General features: G+C 57.2%; 1 protein-coding gene across 1 annotated transcript in view; it reads left to right on the top strand.

Moving 5' to 3' along the window:
• The window catches only part of LOC102242966 (ankyrin-2), a gene marked incomplete at its 5' end in the record, with an annotated part of 51,168 nt that overhangs the window by 23,813 nt on the left and 12,972 nt on the right, over positions 1-14,383 (top strand). Inside the window, 3 exons of the mRNA XM_014542638.1 lie at positions 1,393-1,494; positions 10,968-11,066; positions 12,679-12,777. Coding sequence (XP_014398124.1) covers positions 1,393-1,494; positions 10,968-11,066; positions 12,679-12,777 — 300 coding nt within the window. The remainder of the gene's footprint in view (positions 1-1,392; positions 1,495-10,967; positions 11,067-12,678; positions 12,778-14,383) is intronic.

Raw genomic sequence — 14,383 nt, 5'->3', positions numbered from 1 at the left:
GGCCGGGGGACGTGTGTCTGTGACTCCCCGGAGACTCAGTTTCCCCGTCCGGCACTTCCTGTGGGCACCGTCCGGGGGGCGGGAGACGCCGTCTCCTGTGAAAGCACGTTCCCTCTGGACGAGTAGCTTGGAACTTCCTCCTGTGCGTCAGCGGGAAGCACGGGGGGAGGCCGCTGTGTGTCGCCACCGCCCCGGCCCTCCCCTCTCTGGCTGGAGGCCGGCAGCCCGAGGGGTCACCCCAGCCCCTCAGAGCTGTAATCATACTGACCGTGTGGGCGGCGGGCGCCTGTGTCCTGCAGACCGTCACCACCGAGGCCTACGTCCTGCAGCCTCACTTCTGTCTTGTTCTGGGATCTGTGTTCTGGGACCACCTGTTCGCCTCTGCACTTGCGACGTGCGTTTCTAGTGCGTTTCCTCGCTTTGGGGAAACGGAGTCTCTCAGCGGGCTCTAGAAGAATCCGGCCGACGGGGAGGCCTGTACGGGGCTCAGCCGCTGCGTGTGCTCTGGGCCCGGCCCCTGGGCCGCCGGGAGGGACATTCTGGGGAAGAGCCCTCGGCTGGCGGCACCGTGACCTGCTTCTACTTGGTAGACATTTGACTCAGAACAGAGAAAAGCAGTTGGAAAACTTGTGATTTGCAACAGCAAAAGCAGCCCTGGATGCCACCCCAGCCCTGGAGGAGGCTCTGAGAGGTCCCTCGGGTGCTCCCGGGAGGCCAGGAGCCCCTCAGACACCCGGCCCCCCCACCCTGCACAGCGGGGTCGGAGCAGCCTGGGCCTGGTTCCTGGCTCCCATCTGACCTGAATTTCCGCGCAGAGAGACACCTGACTGGGTGAGGGGGCGGGTGCTGACCTCCCACCCCCGGGAAGGCGGCTGGGAGTCTGTCTCCGCAGGTCACCTCTCCGGTGCGCGGGCGGCGTGGGGCACGGGTGGTCAGTGAGGCCTCTGCTCAGCAGGTGCGTGATGGGTGGGAATACGTGAGCCCCGGGCGCGACCGTGTCACACACGCCCATGAACCCGCAGCTCACAGGCGGCGTCCGGGTGACTTGCCTCTGATGCTCCGAGGCCGGGGAACACGCTGAATCGTGGTATTCCAGGAATACCGGGGACCCCCAGGAATACCGGGGACCCTCAGGAATATCGGGGACCCCCAGGAATACCGGGAACCCCCAGGAATATCGGGGACCCCCGGGAATACCGGGGACCCCCAGGAATACCGGGGACCCCCGGGAATACCGGGAACCCCCGGGAATACCGGGAAGGTCCCGCCCCACGCAGGGCCCCTGCTCCGTGCTGGGAACTGGGCAGACACGGGCAGGGAGGCCTCCACGTGCGGGGCCTTTGGTTGTGGATCTGGTCAGCGACTCACCAGGGTCCTCTCCTTCTCCCGCAGTCGGACAGCAATGCCAGCTTCCTGCGCGCGGCCCGCGCCGGCAACCTGGACAAGGTGTTGGAGTTCCTGAAGGGCGGCGTGGACATCAACACCTGCAACCAGGTAGGCGCTCGGGGGAGCGGGTCCGGGACACGCCGTGGACTGAGTTTCCTGGGGGGACCCAGGCCTGCGAAGGCCGCTCCCCCCCAGCTGACGTCTGCGGCCTCAGACACGCGTGTCTAGGGCTGAGGCTGCGGGGATCGGAGGTCGGGAGTGGCCGTCGGCGGTCAGTCTGTCTGCGGCCCGATCGCTGAGGCTGCGGGGATCGGAGGTCGGGAGTGGCCGTCAGCGGTCATTCTGCGGCCCGATTGGGCCTGTTGTTCTCCTTCCATCAGTGCCGGCCAGTCCCCAGGCCTGGCGGCTTTTCTCCTCGGCTGCAGGCCTGGCACGCCCGGTCACGCTGCTGCAGACGGGGACAGAGAAGTAAGAGGATAACATAAGAAAGTCCCGCCCCCCGATTTGTTTCAGAACGTGGGTTAGAGCAGGAGAGGCTGAAACCACTGGCTGAAATGACGTGTCTGAAATCTGTCCGTCACGTGCCCTCGACGGGGCTTTAGACAAAGCCTCCGTTTGGGACGTTGTTGGGCTGCAGGGACTCGGAGGGTTCTGTGCTGATGTAGACAGAGGCTCTCCTGCCGGGAAGTTAAGGGTCTGGTGCGCTCCAGTGCTCGGGGGGTGCCTGAGCGTGGGTGGCACGCTGGCACGTGCATGTGTGTGCACGTGTGTATGCGTATGCACGCCTGTGTGTGCCTGTGTATATGTGTGTGCCTCTGTGTGTGCATGTGCATGTGTGTACCTATGTGCGATGTATGCATGTGCATGTGTGCATGTGTGTGATGTGTGTGTCTCTGTGTGTATGTGTGAGTGTGTGCCTGTGTGTGATGTGTCTCTGTACTTGTGAGCGTGTGTGTGCCTGTGTGATGTGTGTGATGTGTGCACGTGTGTGCCTGTGTATATGTGTGTATCTCTGTGTGTATGCGTGTGATGTGTGTGATGTGTGTGTGCCCGTGTATATGTGTGTGCGTGTCTCTATGTGTATGTGTGAGCATGTGTGCACACGCTTGGCAGAGCTGCTGGGGACGGACAGTCCTGGCTGATTCCAAGTGAACAGGAGCCGGTCTTCTCTGACTTACCCCGTGGCACACACAGGCCCCGTCACTGGTCCTGCGGTCACTCCTGTGGGGCCGAGGCAGGCAGGGAGCTGGCAAGAGCCCCGGGGGACGCTCGGCCTCAGCTGCTGGCTGGCCGGGAGCCGCCACGTCCGTGGTCTCTGGCAGGAGACCCGTGGAAGCAGCCGCGCTTTGGTTCCCGCGTGGGTGAGGCCAGATCTGGATCTCACCCGCTCAACACTGGCCCGGAACTGGCCCACATCCTTTGTCCCAAACATAGGATCATGTCCCGTTGTCTTTACCTCTTAATCATCTGACTTCCCACCTCGAATCTTATCGGCTGTGTTTTCAGGGTCCGTTTGAACAAATAATTTAAACTTTGGGTACTAATTAGTTACTTAATAGAGAAAGAATATCCGAGTCCCCTGTGGGCGTATGAACTACTTCCACAAATGCCTGGGGGATTGAGAATGAGAGAGTTTATAATTTTCACACGTTACCTTGGATTTTTTAAAAGTAGATTAAAAACATCCCCCCAGTTTTTTAAAAAATATATTTTATTGATTTTTTACAGAAGGAAGGGAGAAGGATAGAGAGTTAGAAACATAGATCAGTTGCCTCCTGAACACCCCCCACTGGGGACGTGCCCGAAACCAAGGTACATGCCCTTGACTGGAATCGAACCTGGGACCCTTCAGTCCGCAGGCCGACGCTCTATCCACTGAGCCAAACCAGGCAGGGCCCCCCCAGTTTTAATGTTAATTCATTAACTGTCTCAATTTGCTAGAGAGTAGACAATGAAGCCATCAGTTCATTTAGGTAAAAATTATTCTAAAAACACCAACAGGAACCCAGGGAAGATAAAGTTCACCTCAGTCACCCCGAGTCCCCTTCACCCCGAAGTATAATCGTAGGAAAGATCTCAGGGTGTTTTTAGAAAAAACAATTTCTCAGCAGAAAAGACTCAGTTTGCTTTATGACCAACAACGTCCGGAGTCCTCAGAGGTTGTGAGCGGCCTGACACAATGTCCTTGCCGTGGCCACAGTCGCCAGCGTGTTCCAGGAGAGAACGCGCGCGCGTGTGTGTGAGAAGGTAGCGTGACGTCATGCAACCACACGCAACGGAGACCGGAGGCTCCAGTCCAAGCTCTTTCTCCACTTTCACGGAGTCATTGCAACCCAGAAAGTGACCTTTTTCAAAAAAAAATACATATTTTTATTGATTTCAGAGAGGAAGGGAGAGGGAGAGAGAAACATCAATGATGAGAGAGAATCATTGATTAGCTGCCACCTGCACGCCCCCTACTGGGGATTGGCCTACAACCTGGGCATGTGCCCTTGACTGGAATCGAACCCGGGACCCTTCAGTCTGCAGGCCGACGCTCTACCCACTGAGCCACACCAGCCAGGGCCCAGAGAGTGACCTTCTAACCTCCAGCGCAAGGTAATAGGAATACGTTCCACCTCCCCTCCCCGGGTGCAGTGTAGATTAGGTTTGAAACGTGAACAAGGACTTCCCGTGGGATGCCTGTCATGGCCGTTACTGTGCATGACTCACCAAGAACCAACAAGCGAAAATGGGCCTCCACACAACAGGAGGCTGCCTCCCCCGCCACCTGCGTTTAGGTGAGAAGTGAACGAGTCGGCCGGGCGTGGTCCTTGCTCGTCGCTGTGCAGGAACGAACCTTAAGGGGGGAGCAGGGAACCGAGTGGCTCACGTTGGCGAATTCGCTGCCGTGTAGCACTGTCTGCCGAGGGCTTCACACGTGACCTTTCTGCAGAGACCAACGCGGGCGGGCGGCATCCGCCCGGGGTTACAGCGCAGACTCCCAGCCCGTGAGCGTGAGGTGTCCCCCGGGGTCACGGGCCCTGTCCGCTCCCCTGCCCACGCTTCCTCCTGCGGGAGAACACGTCCCCTGAGATGCTCTGCCCTTCAGAGTGTACAGCGGGCGCCTCCTCTATGTTCAGGCTCCAACCTCATGTTTTAATGTATTTTTCTACTGATTTCAGAGAGGAAGGGAGAGGGGGAGAGAGAGGAACATCCATGATGGAAGAGAGTCATGGATCGGCTGCCTCCCGCACGCCCCGCACTGGGGATCGAGCCCGCAACCCGGGCCTGTGCCCCGACCGGGAATCGAACCCTGACCTCCTGGTTCATAGGTTGACGCTCAACCACTGAGCCACGCCGGCCGGGCGCTCCAGTCTCATGTTTAACCTCCCATTGCTCATCTAAAACGAACTCGATTCACCATTAGATGAGCGTGCTGGGTGGCTGAAGGGACTTTTAGGCCAGAGAGTGCCCCCACCGGGACTGCTCCAGCCCCAAATCCATGACCGAACAGGAAATATTTCCCGAAGGGCAACGAGGCAGCTCTCATCGAAAGGATGGCTACTTTTAACCAGGTGCAGGCTCAGAGCTCACTGGGCATGTGGAGGAGAAGGGAAGGCGCCCTGTTGTGCTGGTGAGCCCGAGATTGTGGGGGGTGTGACGCCCCAGGTCGCCCTGTACCACGCGGTGTTTCTCAGTGAAGGCGGGCGGCGCACCAGCTCCCCCAGAATGCGCCTGCGTGGGCACGCTGAGGTTCCTAGACTGAAATGTGGGCGAACATGTTTTTCTTTATAAAATTGCCTCATAGTGACTATGAGAATTTTGAAAGCGAATCCAAAATTACCATTTGGTTTCGAATCACTTAAGGTTTATGGGGAAAATGCATACATTTGGCGCAAGATGATACCGCTGAACAAAAAACTTCACGTTTTCATTTTCCTTTCCCAAATGGTTACAAATCTGCTAAGTGTTGTTTTCCTGAAAAGATTAAACTAGTAACTTATGTGTCTTATTAGCTCACTAGAGGCCCGGTGCGTGAAATTTGTGCCCTGGGGGGGGTGTCCCTCAGCCCAGCCTGCACCCTCTCCAATCTGGGACCCCTTGGGGGATGTCCGACCGCCGGTTTAGGCCTGATCCCACAGACGGACATCCCTCTCACAATCCAGGACTGCTGGCTCCCAACCGCTCGCCTGCCTGCCTGCCTGATTGCCCCTAACCGCTTCTGCCTGCCAGCCTGATCACTCCCTAACCACTCCCCTGCCGGCCCGATCATCCCCACTGCCCTCCCCTGCTGGCCTGGTTGCCCCCAACTGCCCTCCCCTGCCGGCCATCTTTTGACCACATGAGGGCGACCATCTTGTGTGAGGGTGTGACAGTCAATTTGCATACCACCGCTTTATTATATAGGATTTCTTTCAGAAAAGAGGATGAATGTTCGCATTTGCTCCGTTTCTGAGTCTCATGTATACATGTCCTTCTCTTAGGTATTCAGTGGTCGTTCCTAATCTAAGGGTGTCACAGTGAGGTTAGCATCCAGACATGAGAGACAGACTCTGTATCCTTCTCATAGACAGTTGGCTGCAAGTTGACAATAAGCCAGTGACAGGTCACCACAGCCCCTCACGCCCGTCCGTCCAGTACGTAGACAGTGTTCCCTGTGGGAGGACCTACTGGGTCCGCAGTGACTCCGTGTGGAGGCGTCTCTCATCGCATGGACCTGTCCCGGGTCTGACACGAAAGGTTCGCAGTCCTCCAGGTGTCCTGGTTCCCGGCCTGACCTTGCCCTGTGGCTGTGCAGGGGCAGAACGGCCGGTCAGGCCCTGCTTTTCTGTCTCAAAGACGGACGGCCAGGCCCACGTGCCATTTCCCAGGAGCACGGATCCCCCTGAATAGGAGGGGTGCCCGCAGTGGCTTGATCACCTGCGCACAGGCGTGACCCAGAGCTCAGGGCATGTCTGGAGCCCAGGTCCCGACCTTGTCCCTCCCCAGCTGTGTGCCCAGGCAGCTGGCTCCTCCCATGTGCCCTGGGCAGTTGGCTCCTCCCGTGTGCCCCGGGCAGCCGGCTCCTCCGGACGCGGTGTGCTCAGTGGTGAGAAGTGATTGCAGCAACACTGAGGTGAGGGGTTGTGCGGGATCACAGTAGATTCTGCCAGATGCCCAGCGGAGCGGGCGTTCAGCGTGTTAGCAGGTGACGATCCTCGCAGTAACGCCGCATTTTCACGTGGATCCTGACGGGCTTAGCACGTCACTGAAATGCACCAACAAGTCCCTCTCATGCATCCCAGTCCCCCCCAACCCCAGGTGAGGGCCAGCCCCCATCCTGCCCGTTCCCTGTGCCCCCGTGGGAGCTGGGCTCTGCTGGGAAGCGGCGGGTCCAGGAAAGGCGGGCCTGTGGGTGAGGGCGGGCAGTGTGGGGACACGCTGGTGGGCACTGCAGGTTCGTACAGTCGCTCTGCCTTGTCAGTGGAATCTGAGTCAAGGGCATCAGCTGAGAGAGGATGGAGGGGTGATGGGCAGGAAAGAAGGTGTGAGGGAGCCATCTGGGGGGTGGGGAGTGCTGGGCTACAGAGCAGGAATGGCAGGTGGTGCGGGGCCCCGCGGAGCACACGGCTGGCTCGTGGGTTCTTCTGTGGCCGCGTGCGGGCGTTGGGCCCAGAGTCAGTTCCGTGCAGCCGGGGCTCTGGGTTAGCTAAGCTGCCGAGGGCGCCTGCACAGCCCGGGGAAGGGAGCAAAGGTGACGTTCATGCGGGGAATTCCTGCCCAGTGAGGGGCTGTGCACTGGGACCAGGAGGGAGTGGACCCAGGGGCAGGGTGAGGGGCTGTGCACAGGGACCAGGAGGTTGGCAGGAAAGTGAGTGGTGGTGAAGGGTCCCTGCTAGGAGCCGAGGGCCTGGAGGGAGGTGCTGTCCCTGAAGTGACGAGGTCTCAAGTCCCACGATGGAAGTGAGTGGACGAGGCGGGAGGGGGAAGGGCCATCGGCTGAGAGGCAGGGGCCTGACGGTCGAGATTCGGGGGAACCACCTGCTACATGTTGGAGGAAGGGCCGCGAACCAGACCCTGAAACCTTCCAGGGATGGGGTGAGGCTGATGCCGCCTGGGGCTCAGGAAACATCATCGACAGGAAGGACTCTTCTCCGCCCCTCGCCACTCCGCTTGTTTGCATCCGGCATGTGTCTGAGAGGGGAGTAAGTTCAGGAACTCCAAGCCGGCAACCATAACTCCAGCCCCCGCCCCCCCGTCCCCCCCGGGAGAAGCTGGAGAGCAGCCGCTGTCACTACTTGACCCGAAAGGACATCTCCTTTCCCCAAGGTGCCCTCACATCCCGGGTGTTGCCTAAACTTCCTTAGTGTTTATGCAGCCCAGAGCACTCACGCACATGCACAGATGCACACATACACACAGGCACGCATGCACACAGATGCACACATAAACACACAGGCACACACATAAACACAGGCACACATGCACATACACATGCACACATAAACACACAGGCACACACACATAAACACATAAACACAGGCACACATGCACACACCAGAGATGCACACATAAGTGCACAGACATGTGTGCACACACATGCACACTTAAACACACAGACACAGGTGTGTGCGCGCAGGTACACACATAAACACAGACACGTGTGCACAGAGATGACACATAAACACACAGGCACACATGCACACATCAGAGATGCACACATAAATGCACAGGCACATGTGCACACAGACACACATGCACACTTAAACACGCAGACACAGGCGTGTGTGCACAGATACATGCATAAACAGACACGTGTGCACACACATAGATGACACAAAAACACACAGACTTGCACACGCAGTTATGCACACATAAACACAGAGACGTGTGTGTGCGTGTGTGTGTGTATGAAAGTCCAACAAAAAATAAACCAGAAGCACCTGCCCCTGCGGGCACCCTTTTCCTTTGCTCTCTGTCCTGTGTAGAGACGTGCGGACGGGCATGAGCCTTTGCCTGGCGTTGATGACCTGCTTCTGCATCACAACCAACCGTGTGAACACAGGTTTCCAGCTCTTGGTCACCACTCGCTCTCGGTCCCTCTGGCCTTGTTAGGGTTTGGAAGAGTTTCGTGCTCCTCCCCAGGCTAACTCACCGTCAGTCAAGGCCGCTCTGTGTCCGGGGGGTTCCAGGATGGGAGCATTTGCTGGGACTGGACAGGGGAGGGACGGTGGCCTCCACGGTGCTGTGTGCGCAGGCCCCGGGCGGACGCACGCGGTGGCGCTGCGAGGCGGTCCTGTGCCACCTTTTCCCGATGAAATGACCGTCGCGCCACCACATGCCCAGCCTCGCGGGGAAGATGTGTCACTGGGCGGAGGCTTAGCAGGTGCCTCGTTACAAACTCGTCGTCTGGGAATGAAGAAAGCCATGGCCACGTGAGGAGACTCACTAATAAGACACGTGTCCTCGTGGCCACCGTGGCTTGGTTCACTTTGTTAAATCGGAAGCCCACGGGAACCAGCCAGAGACCCCGAGACACAGTTCAGTGGTGTCGGATGGCCGTGACACGTGGTGCCTTGTGGTTGCTGGTCCACAGAAAGCGGAGTAAACCCTGGCTCCCACCGCAGCGCGAGCTCCGAGCGGCCACCGCGGGGAGGCGGGCGGGTGCGGGTGCGGGCGGCTGGTTGGTGTCGGGGCAGGACCTGAACTTGGCTATGCCCACGGGTTGTTTGTGGTTTGCGTTTGCTTTTTCCCTCCATCGTGTAGCTAGGTCCTCGCCAATGTCACAGATGCCGATGGCGCAATGACGCCGCCGACAGCGTTTCATAACGACCTGCGTTTACCTGTGGGCGTGGCTCCCGAGAGACCTCAGCTGGTCGGTGGCCCAGAGAGGGAGGTTGGGGTCAGAGGCCGAGCTTCACTCTCCTGTTACCATTTGGTGTGGATTTGCTCTGCAACTCCTGGTATTTTCCAGAAACGCCTGTATTTCAACCGCCTCCTCCCGATATTTACATCAGCATAATGAAGGCAGTTCTGCGAGGTAGTTGCGCTTTTCTCAAATGCACAAGACAGACTGGCGGACCCTGCGCTCGGCACGTAGGGTGTACGGAGCAGAGCAGCCGGAGGCCTAAAGCAGCCGGAGGCCTAAAGCAACCGCAGACAAGGGTCCGCCAGGGGCCAGGTGCCTGCCGGGCGTTTAAGGACCAGGTGGTACTTGCTCACCTAAGAGCTCAGTGAATATTTGCCGGTTGTTTCAAAGGACTCGGGTTCGTACTGTTCTGTTACGTTAACCTCCAGGAGCCAACACCAGGGCTGGGCTCCCGTTTACGACCCGTGTAAGCGTTAGTGCAACCGTACCAGCTCCTCCGAGTTAGAGCACCGTGTTAGGCAAAGAAGACAAACAAATCACCTTATTTTTGAGCCAAATATAAAGCCAGGAGAAAGCTGCCGGGGTTCTTGTTCTGGCATTTAGAAGGGTTCTGGAATCTGGAGAAAGGCTGTGCATAGATTAAATAGGAGTCCAGAGACGACATATAATTTTGAAAGGCATTTGGGGGTCAGAGGAGCAAGATAAATATCACATGCTCTCACTCATGTGTGGATTATAAGGACCCCATGCTTTTTATTAACACAACTTGTCCTGAGGCGAGGCAGAGATAATACACTTCAATCCTATACAGAGTCCATTGTCAGAATGGGGGGAATTAGCCTACGGCTGTTCAGGTGTTTGGCCAGTAGGAGGCAATAACATGTAGATTAAGATGCCCTGAGCTGTCTGGCAGCCAACAATCAATTTAATGCATCCTAATCAGGTTTGGGGAAATGCCATCAGCCATTCTCAGATGCAGCCCTGCTGTCCTGCTGGAATCGGCTTCCGGCAGAAAACCATTCCGTGTGAGCCGTGCAACAACCGCAAACAGGGAATGGCCCCAAAGCAACTGGTCCCCGTGCCTGGCTCTCTGTGCGCATGAAGACAGCGGGCAGACGTCTGACTCCTCTGACTCCTTGGTGTCGTCCGTGCGTCCCCCGTGCTGTGACGAGTCACGGAGTCTTTAGGAATCTGGGGAGAGGGAGCCAGACATCACGGTGCAATCAGAAACTATAATATGCATTTAAGTTGAAACGGAATGCCAGGCCAGTCAGCGACAGGATAGGCTCCGGGTCCTGTAAGTACAGGCTGGGCTGTGCAAGGCTGTGTGAGCGTCGACACGGTCCTTTAGCTTTTTTGTCGAGTTCTATGAAAAGGACATTTCTCCCCCAGGTGCTGCAAAGCCAGGTTTATGTAAAGCTGCCCAGGGCTGACGCTTCGTGTCTGGTTGGCACTAGGAGTGACACGGAGCTTCTCTCTCTCTCTCTCTCTCTCTCTCTCTCTCTCTCTCTCTCTGAAAGGATTTGGATGTCTTAGTGTTTTTTTTAAAGAAAAGGTTGTTTTCATGCTGTTGCCGAATCCCCCTTTCTAACGACTATGCATTTACCTCTCTGCCTCTGGATCAAAGCACGGGAACATGGTCTCTGAACTTAGCAGCTTCGAGCTGATGCTCAGAGAGAGCGACCCGGGGCCAGGGATCATGTGCTCCCGTACACCCCTGCCCACCCTGAGGCCATCTCTTCTCTTGCAGAATGGACTCAACGCCCTCCACCTGGCGGCCAAGGAGGGCCACGTGGGGCTGGTGCAGGAGCTGCTGGGCAAAGGGTCGGCCGTGGACTCCGCCACCAAGGTAGGCGCCCTGCACTGGGAGCGGCGACGCCGGCCCCTTCCCCTGGCGCACACCCCAGGGCCGCTGGGACCCCAGGGTTCTTAAAGGCCGAGCTGCCATCGAACCCCTTCCCGGGCGGCTGGGCCGAGTGTGGGCGACGGCATTTGGAGAGGTGCCAGGCCTGACGCCGAATCCTGCGGGCCTGGTTCCCACTAATTCGGCTTTCTCCTTGGCTGCAGAGACAGATGCACAGAATTGTCCGCAGAAACAGGAGCACCTGCTCCCCTGAGATTAACTCATTTACAGGGTAAATTGATGTGGTCAGCATCTCAGTGGAAAGAACAAGCAGTTTTCATGACGTTGTTGTGTTTTAATGTGTCCATCTAACTGGTGAGAGAGGACGCAGAATCCTTTATGGCTGATGGGAGGGAGCTGGGGGGTCATGGACTGAGTTGTCACGGTAACATGAGGTCTTGCCCCGGGTGTGTAAGGAGAGTGGCCGAGGTTCAAGGACGGACGTGCGCAGAGGCTGGGGCGAGGGATGTGCCTCCTTGTGGCGCTGCCTCTGCAGGGACATGTGTGAGCCTGGCCACCGGGGAGCATTTCAGAAACAACAGTTATTTTTAAAATGGCACCAGTGGCGACCCGTCTTTGTCCTTAGAAGGTGGAATTTCAATTTGGCAGAAAACAGTAGCCAGTGAGAGTCAAGCCTGCCGCTCGGCTGGAGTGTGAGCACGGTGTTGTGGGAGAAGAAGAGAGAGGCTGGGGGTCGGGTTAGGGTAGGGGGAGAAGGAGCGTTAGGGTAGGAATCGGGGAGAAGGGTTAGGGGAGGGGGAGGGGGAGGAGACGTGGAGTGTTAGGGTCTGAGACGGGGAGCGGTGTGGGGATAGAGCCGTGGGAGGGCCAAGGTCAGGGCTAGGCACTCAGGCCTCCATCTGGGGAGTTAGTTTGGACTGTCAACGCCTCATGCGTTTGTGCCAAAATGCAGAGGGGCCCAGCTCACAGCCTGGTGTATGGAATTCCAGGGGAATTTTAAAGACAAAAGACTCCCTGGCGAATCCAAAGGAGTCGAGATGTAGTTCCACTTTAGGGCCTAGAGTGCAGGCCATCACTTGCTTACTTTGGACACAAAGAGAAAATTGGCATTTTTATGAGCCTTCCCCTTGACCACGTCAAATACATGCTAAACCGACATTTAGAGACTCATGCTGAAGGTCTCTTCTCCTGAGCTGCCACGTCGATGTGATGTACCTTAAACCAACCCTTCCTCGGCTGCTTGTGTTTGTCATCAGTTTCCTCCTTCCCGTCCTTCACTGACGTTTTAAAATAAAGGCTCCCGTAGGTCCAGAACCAGCTCTCCCGTGAAGGTCCTCACTTAGCCAGGGGGTGAGAGCCTCATGGAACCCTGTGCGGACCAATCAGCACCCGTCTGCCCGCCTCTCCCCCTGCCCCCCCCCCCGGGGGGGCTGAGGACAGAAGGGAGATGACCCCCCTCCCCCCGAGGTCGGCCACGTGGTGAGGGGTCAGGTCTGACAACCAGGGACGGCGGCAGCACGGAGCAGGCCGTCACACTCCCATTTCTACCACCGGCGGGCGGACGCGGTAACATTTTCTGTCTGTTTCTTCGAAACAGAAGGGGAACACGGCTCTGCACATCGCCTCGCTGGCGGGACAGGCGGAGGTCGTCAAGGTGCTGGTCAAGGAAGGCGCCAACATCAACGCCCAGTCCCAGGTACGGACCCGTCTCCCCTCCGACGCAAAGGGCTCGAACAGCCGTGGGATTGGCTGAATGCCTTTAGCCAGCTGCTGGGCAGAAAAATATACTACAAATACTTCAGTTATTTGTTTTGGCCAAATAAGTTTTTTAAATTATCTACTGATGGGCACTTGGGCTGTTTCCAAACCTTAGCTATTGTAATTGTGCTGCTATGAACACAGGGGTGCATATATCCTTTCTGATGGGTGTTTCTGATTTCTTGGAGTATATTCCTAGAAGTGGGATCACTGGGTCCAATGGCAGTTCCATTTTTAATTTTTTGAGGAAACACCATCCTGTTCTCCACGGTGGCTGCCCCAGTCTGCACTCCCACCAGCCGTGCGCGAGGGCTCCCTTTTCTCCGCATCCTCGCCAGCGCTTGTCGTTTGCTGATGTGTTGATGGTAGCCGTTCGGAAGGGTGTGAGGTGGGACCTCCTTGTTCGGCCAAATGCTTTCTTCCCCCAGCGGTGACATTGCTCTCTCTCTTCTTGGTGGATGTAGCATGAGCTCCCTGTTAACATAAACCTGACCAGTGCACAGCCCGTCTTCCTTGCCTTTACCTGCATTACAGAGAGGATAACGTGTTCTCCCCCATGACAGTGGCGTCTGTGAAATACGACTTTTCACGCGAGTTCTGTGTTGCTCTAGAAAAGTATTTTCTCTCCTTCGATGACAAACATCTCAGAAGATGAACATCCAGGCGCTGCATCCGCGGTCACTTTGGTGCCGTCACCCCAAGCGTGGCCTCGGGAAACCCCCAGGGAGACGGGCACACGGGAGCCCAGCCTGGTGACTCCCGCAGGGACCCTCGCCTTGGACGGGAAGCGCGTGTTCTCAAGAGGAAGTGAAGAAAATTTGAAAAGGATAATCACAGCCTATTGCACGATAAGCCGTGCTCCTGTGTACATGTGTTCCGGGGGGAAGGGGCGGACACGCTGCTTTGCCCACCGCTCCGCGTGTTCTCAAGAGGAAGTGAAGAAAATTTGAAAAGAATAATCACAGCCTATTGCGCGATAAGCCGTGCTCCTGCGTACGTACGTTTAGGGGGAAGGGGCGGACACGCTGCTTTGCCCACCGCTTGCCTCCTGGAGACTCCGACGTGTTTATGTGGAGCTCGAGGGACACAGCGTGATCATCTCATCCCTCCTGCTCTCTGTTCTTGAGGGGTGTAGCCCCTGGTCACACAGCCTCCATACGCTCTGGTGCCTGTGCTGTTCGGTCGTGGGCCGTGTGTGGGTGGCTGTGGTCGCTACAGGCACCAGTTCTGGACCGTAGATACCAACGGGCGGACGTTGGGATCGGCCCCATTTCCTTCGGCGTTGATTATAGGGAGGAACCTGCTGAAATTTCGACCACCAGAGAGTATCTGTTCTTGCCTTTGTGACAGCAAACCATTTTAAATAATCCCATTCCCCCCGACAGCCCCGTTTTTTAGTTCAGTACACGTCAGTGTTTTCACGTTTATGGAGAGCATGGCACGCTGCAAAACCCTTATCGGACGGAAAGCGTGTGAAATGGCGCCGTGTGCAAGGGCCTGTGGACTCTGCAGGCGGCGGCGCCGGGGCGTGGAGGCCTGGACTG

The sequence above is a fragment of the Myotis brandtii genome, unplaced genomic scaffold, assembly GCF_000412655.1.
Source record: "Myotis brandtii unplaced genomic scaffold, ASM41265v1 scaffold3089, whole genome shotgun sequence".
Classification (NCBI taxonomy): domain Eukaryota; kingdom Metazoa; phylum Chordata; class Mammalia; order Chiroptera; family Vespertilionidae; genus Myotis; species Myotis brandtii.
This window is presented reverse-complemented; position numbering and strand designations above follow the sequence as displayed.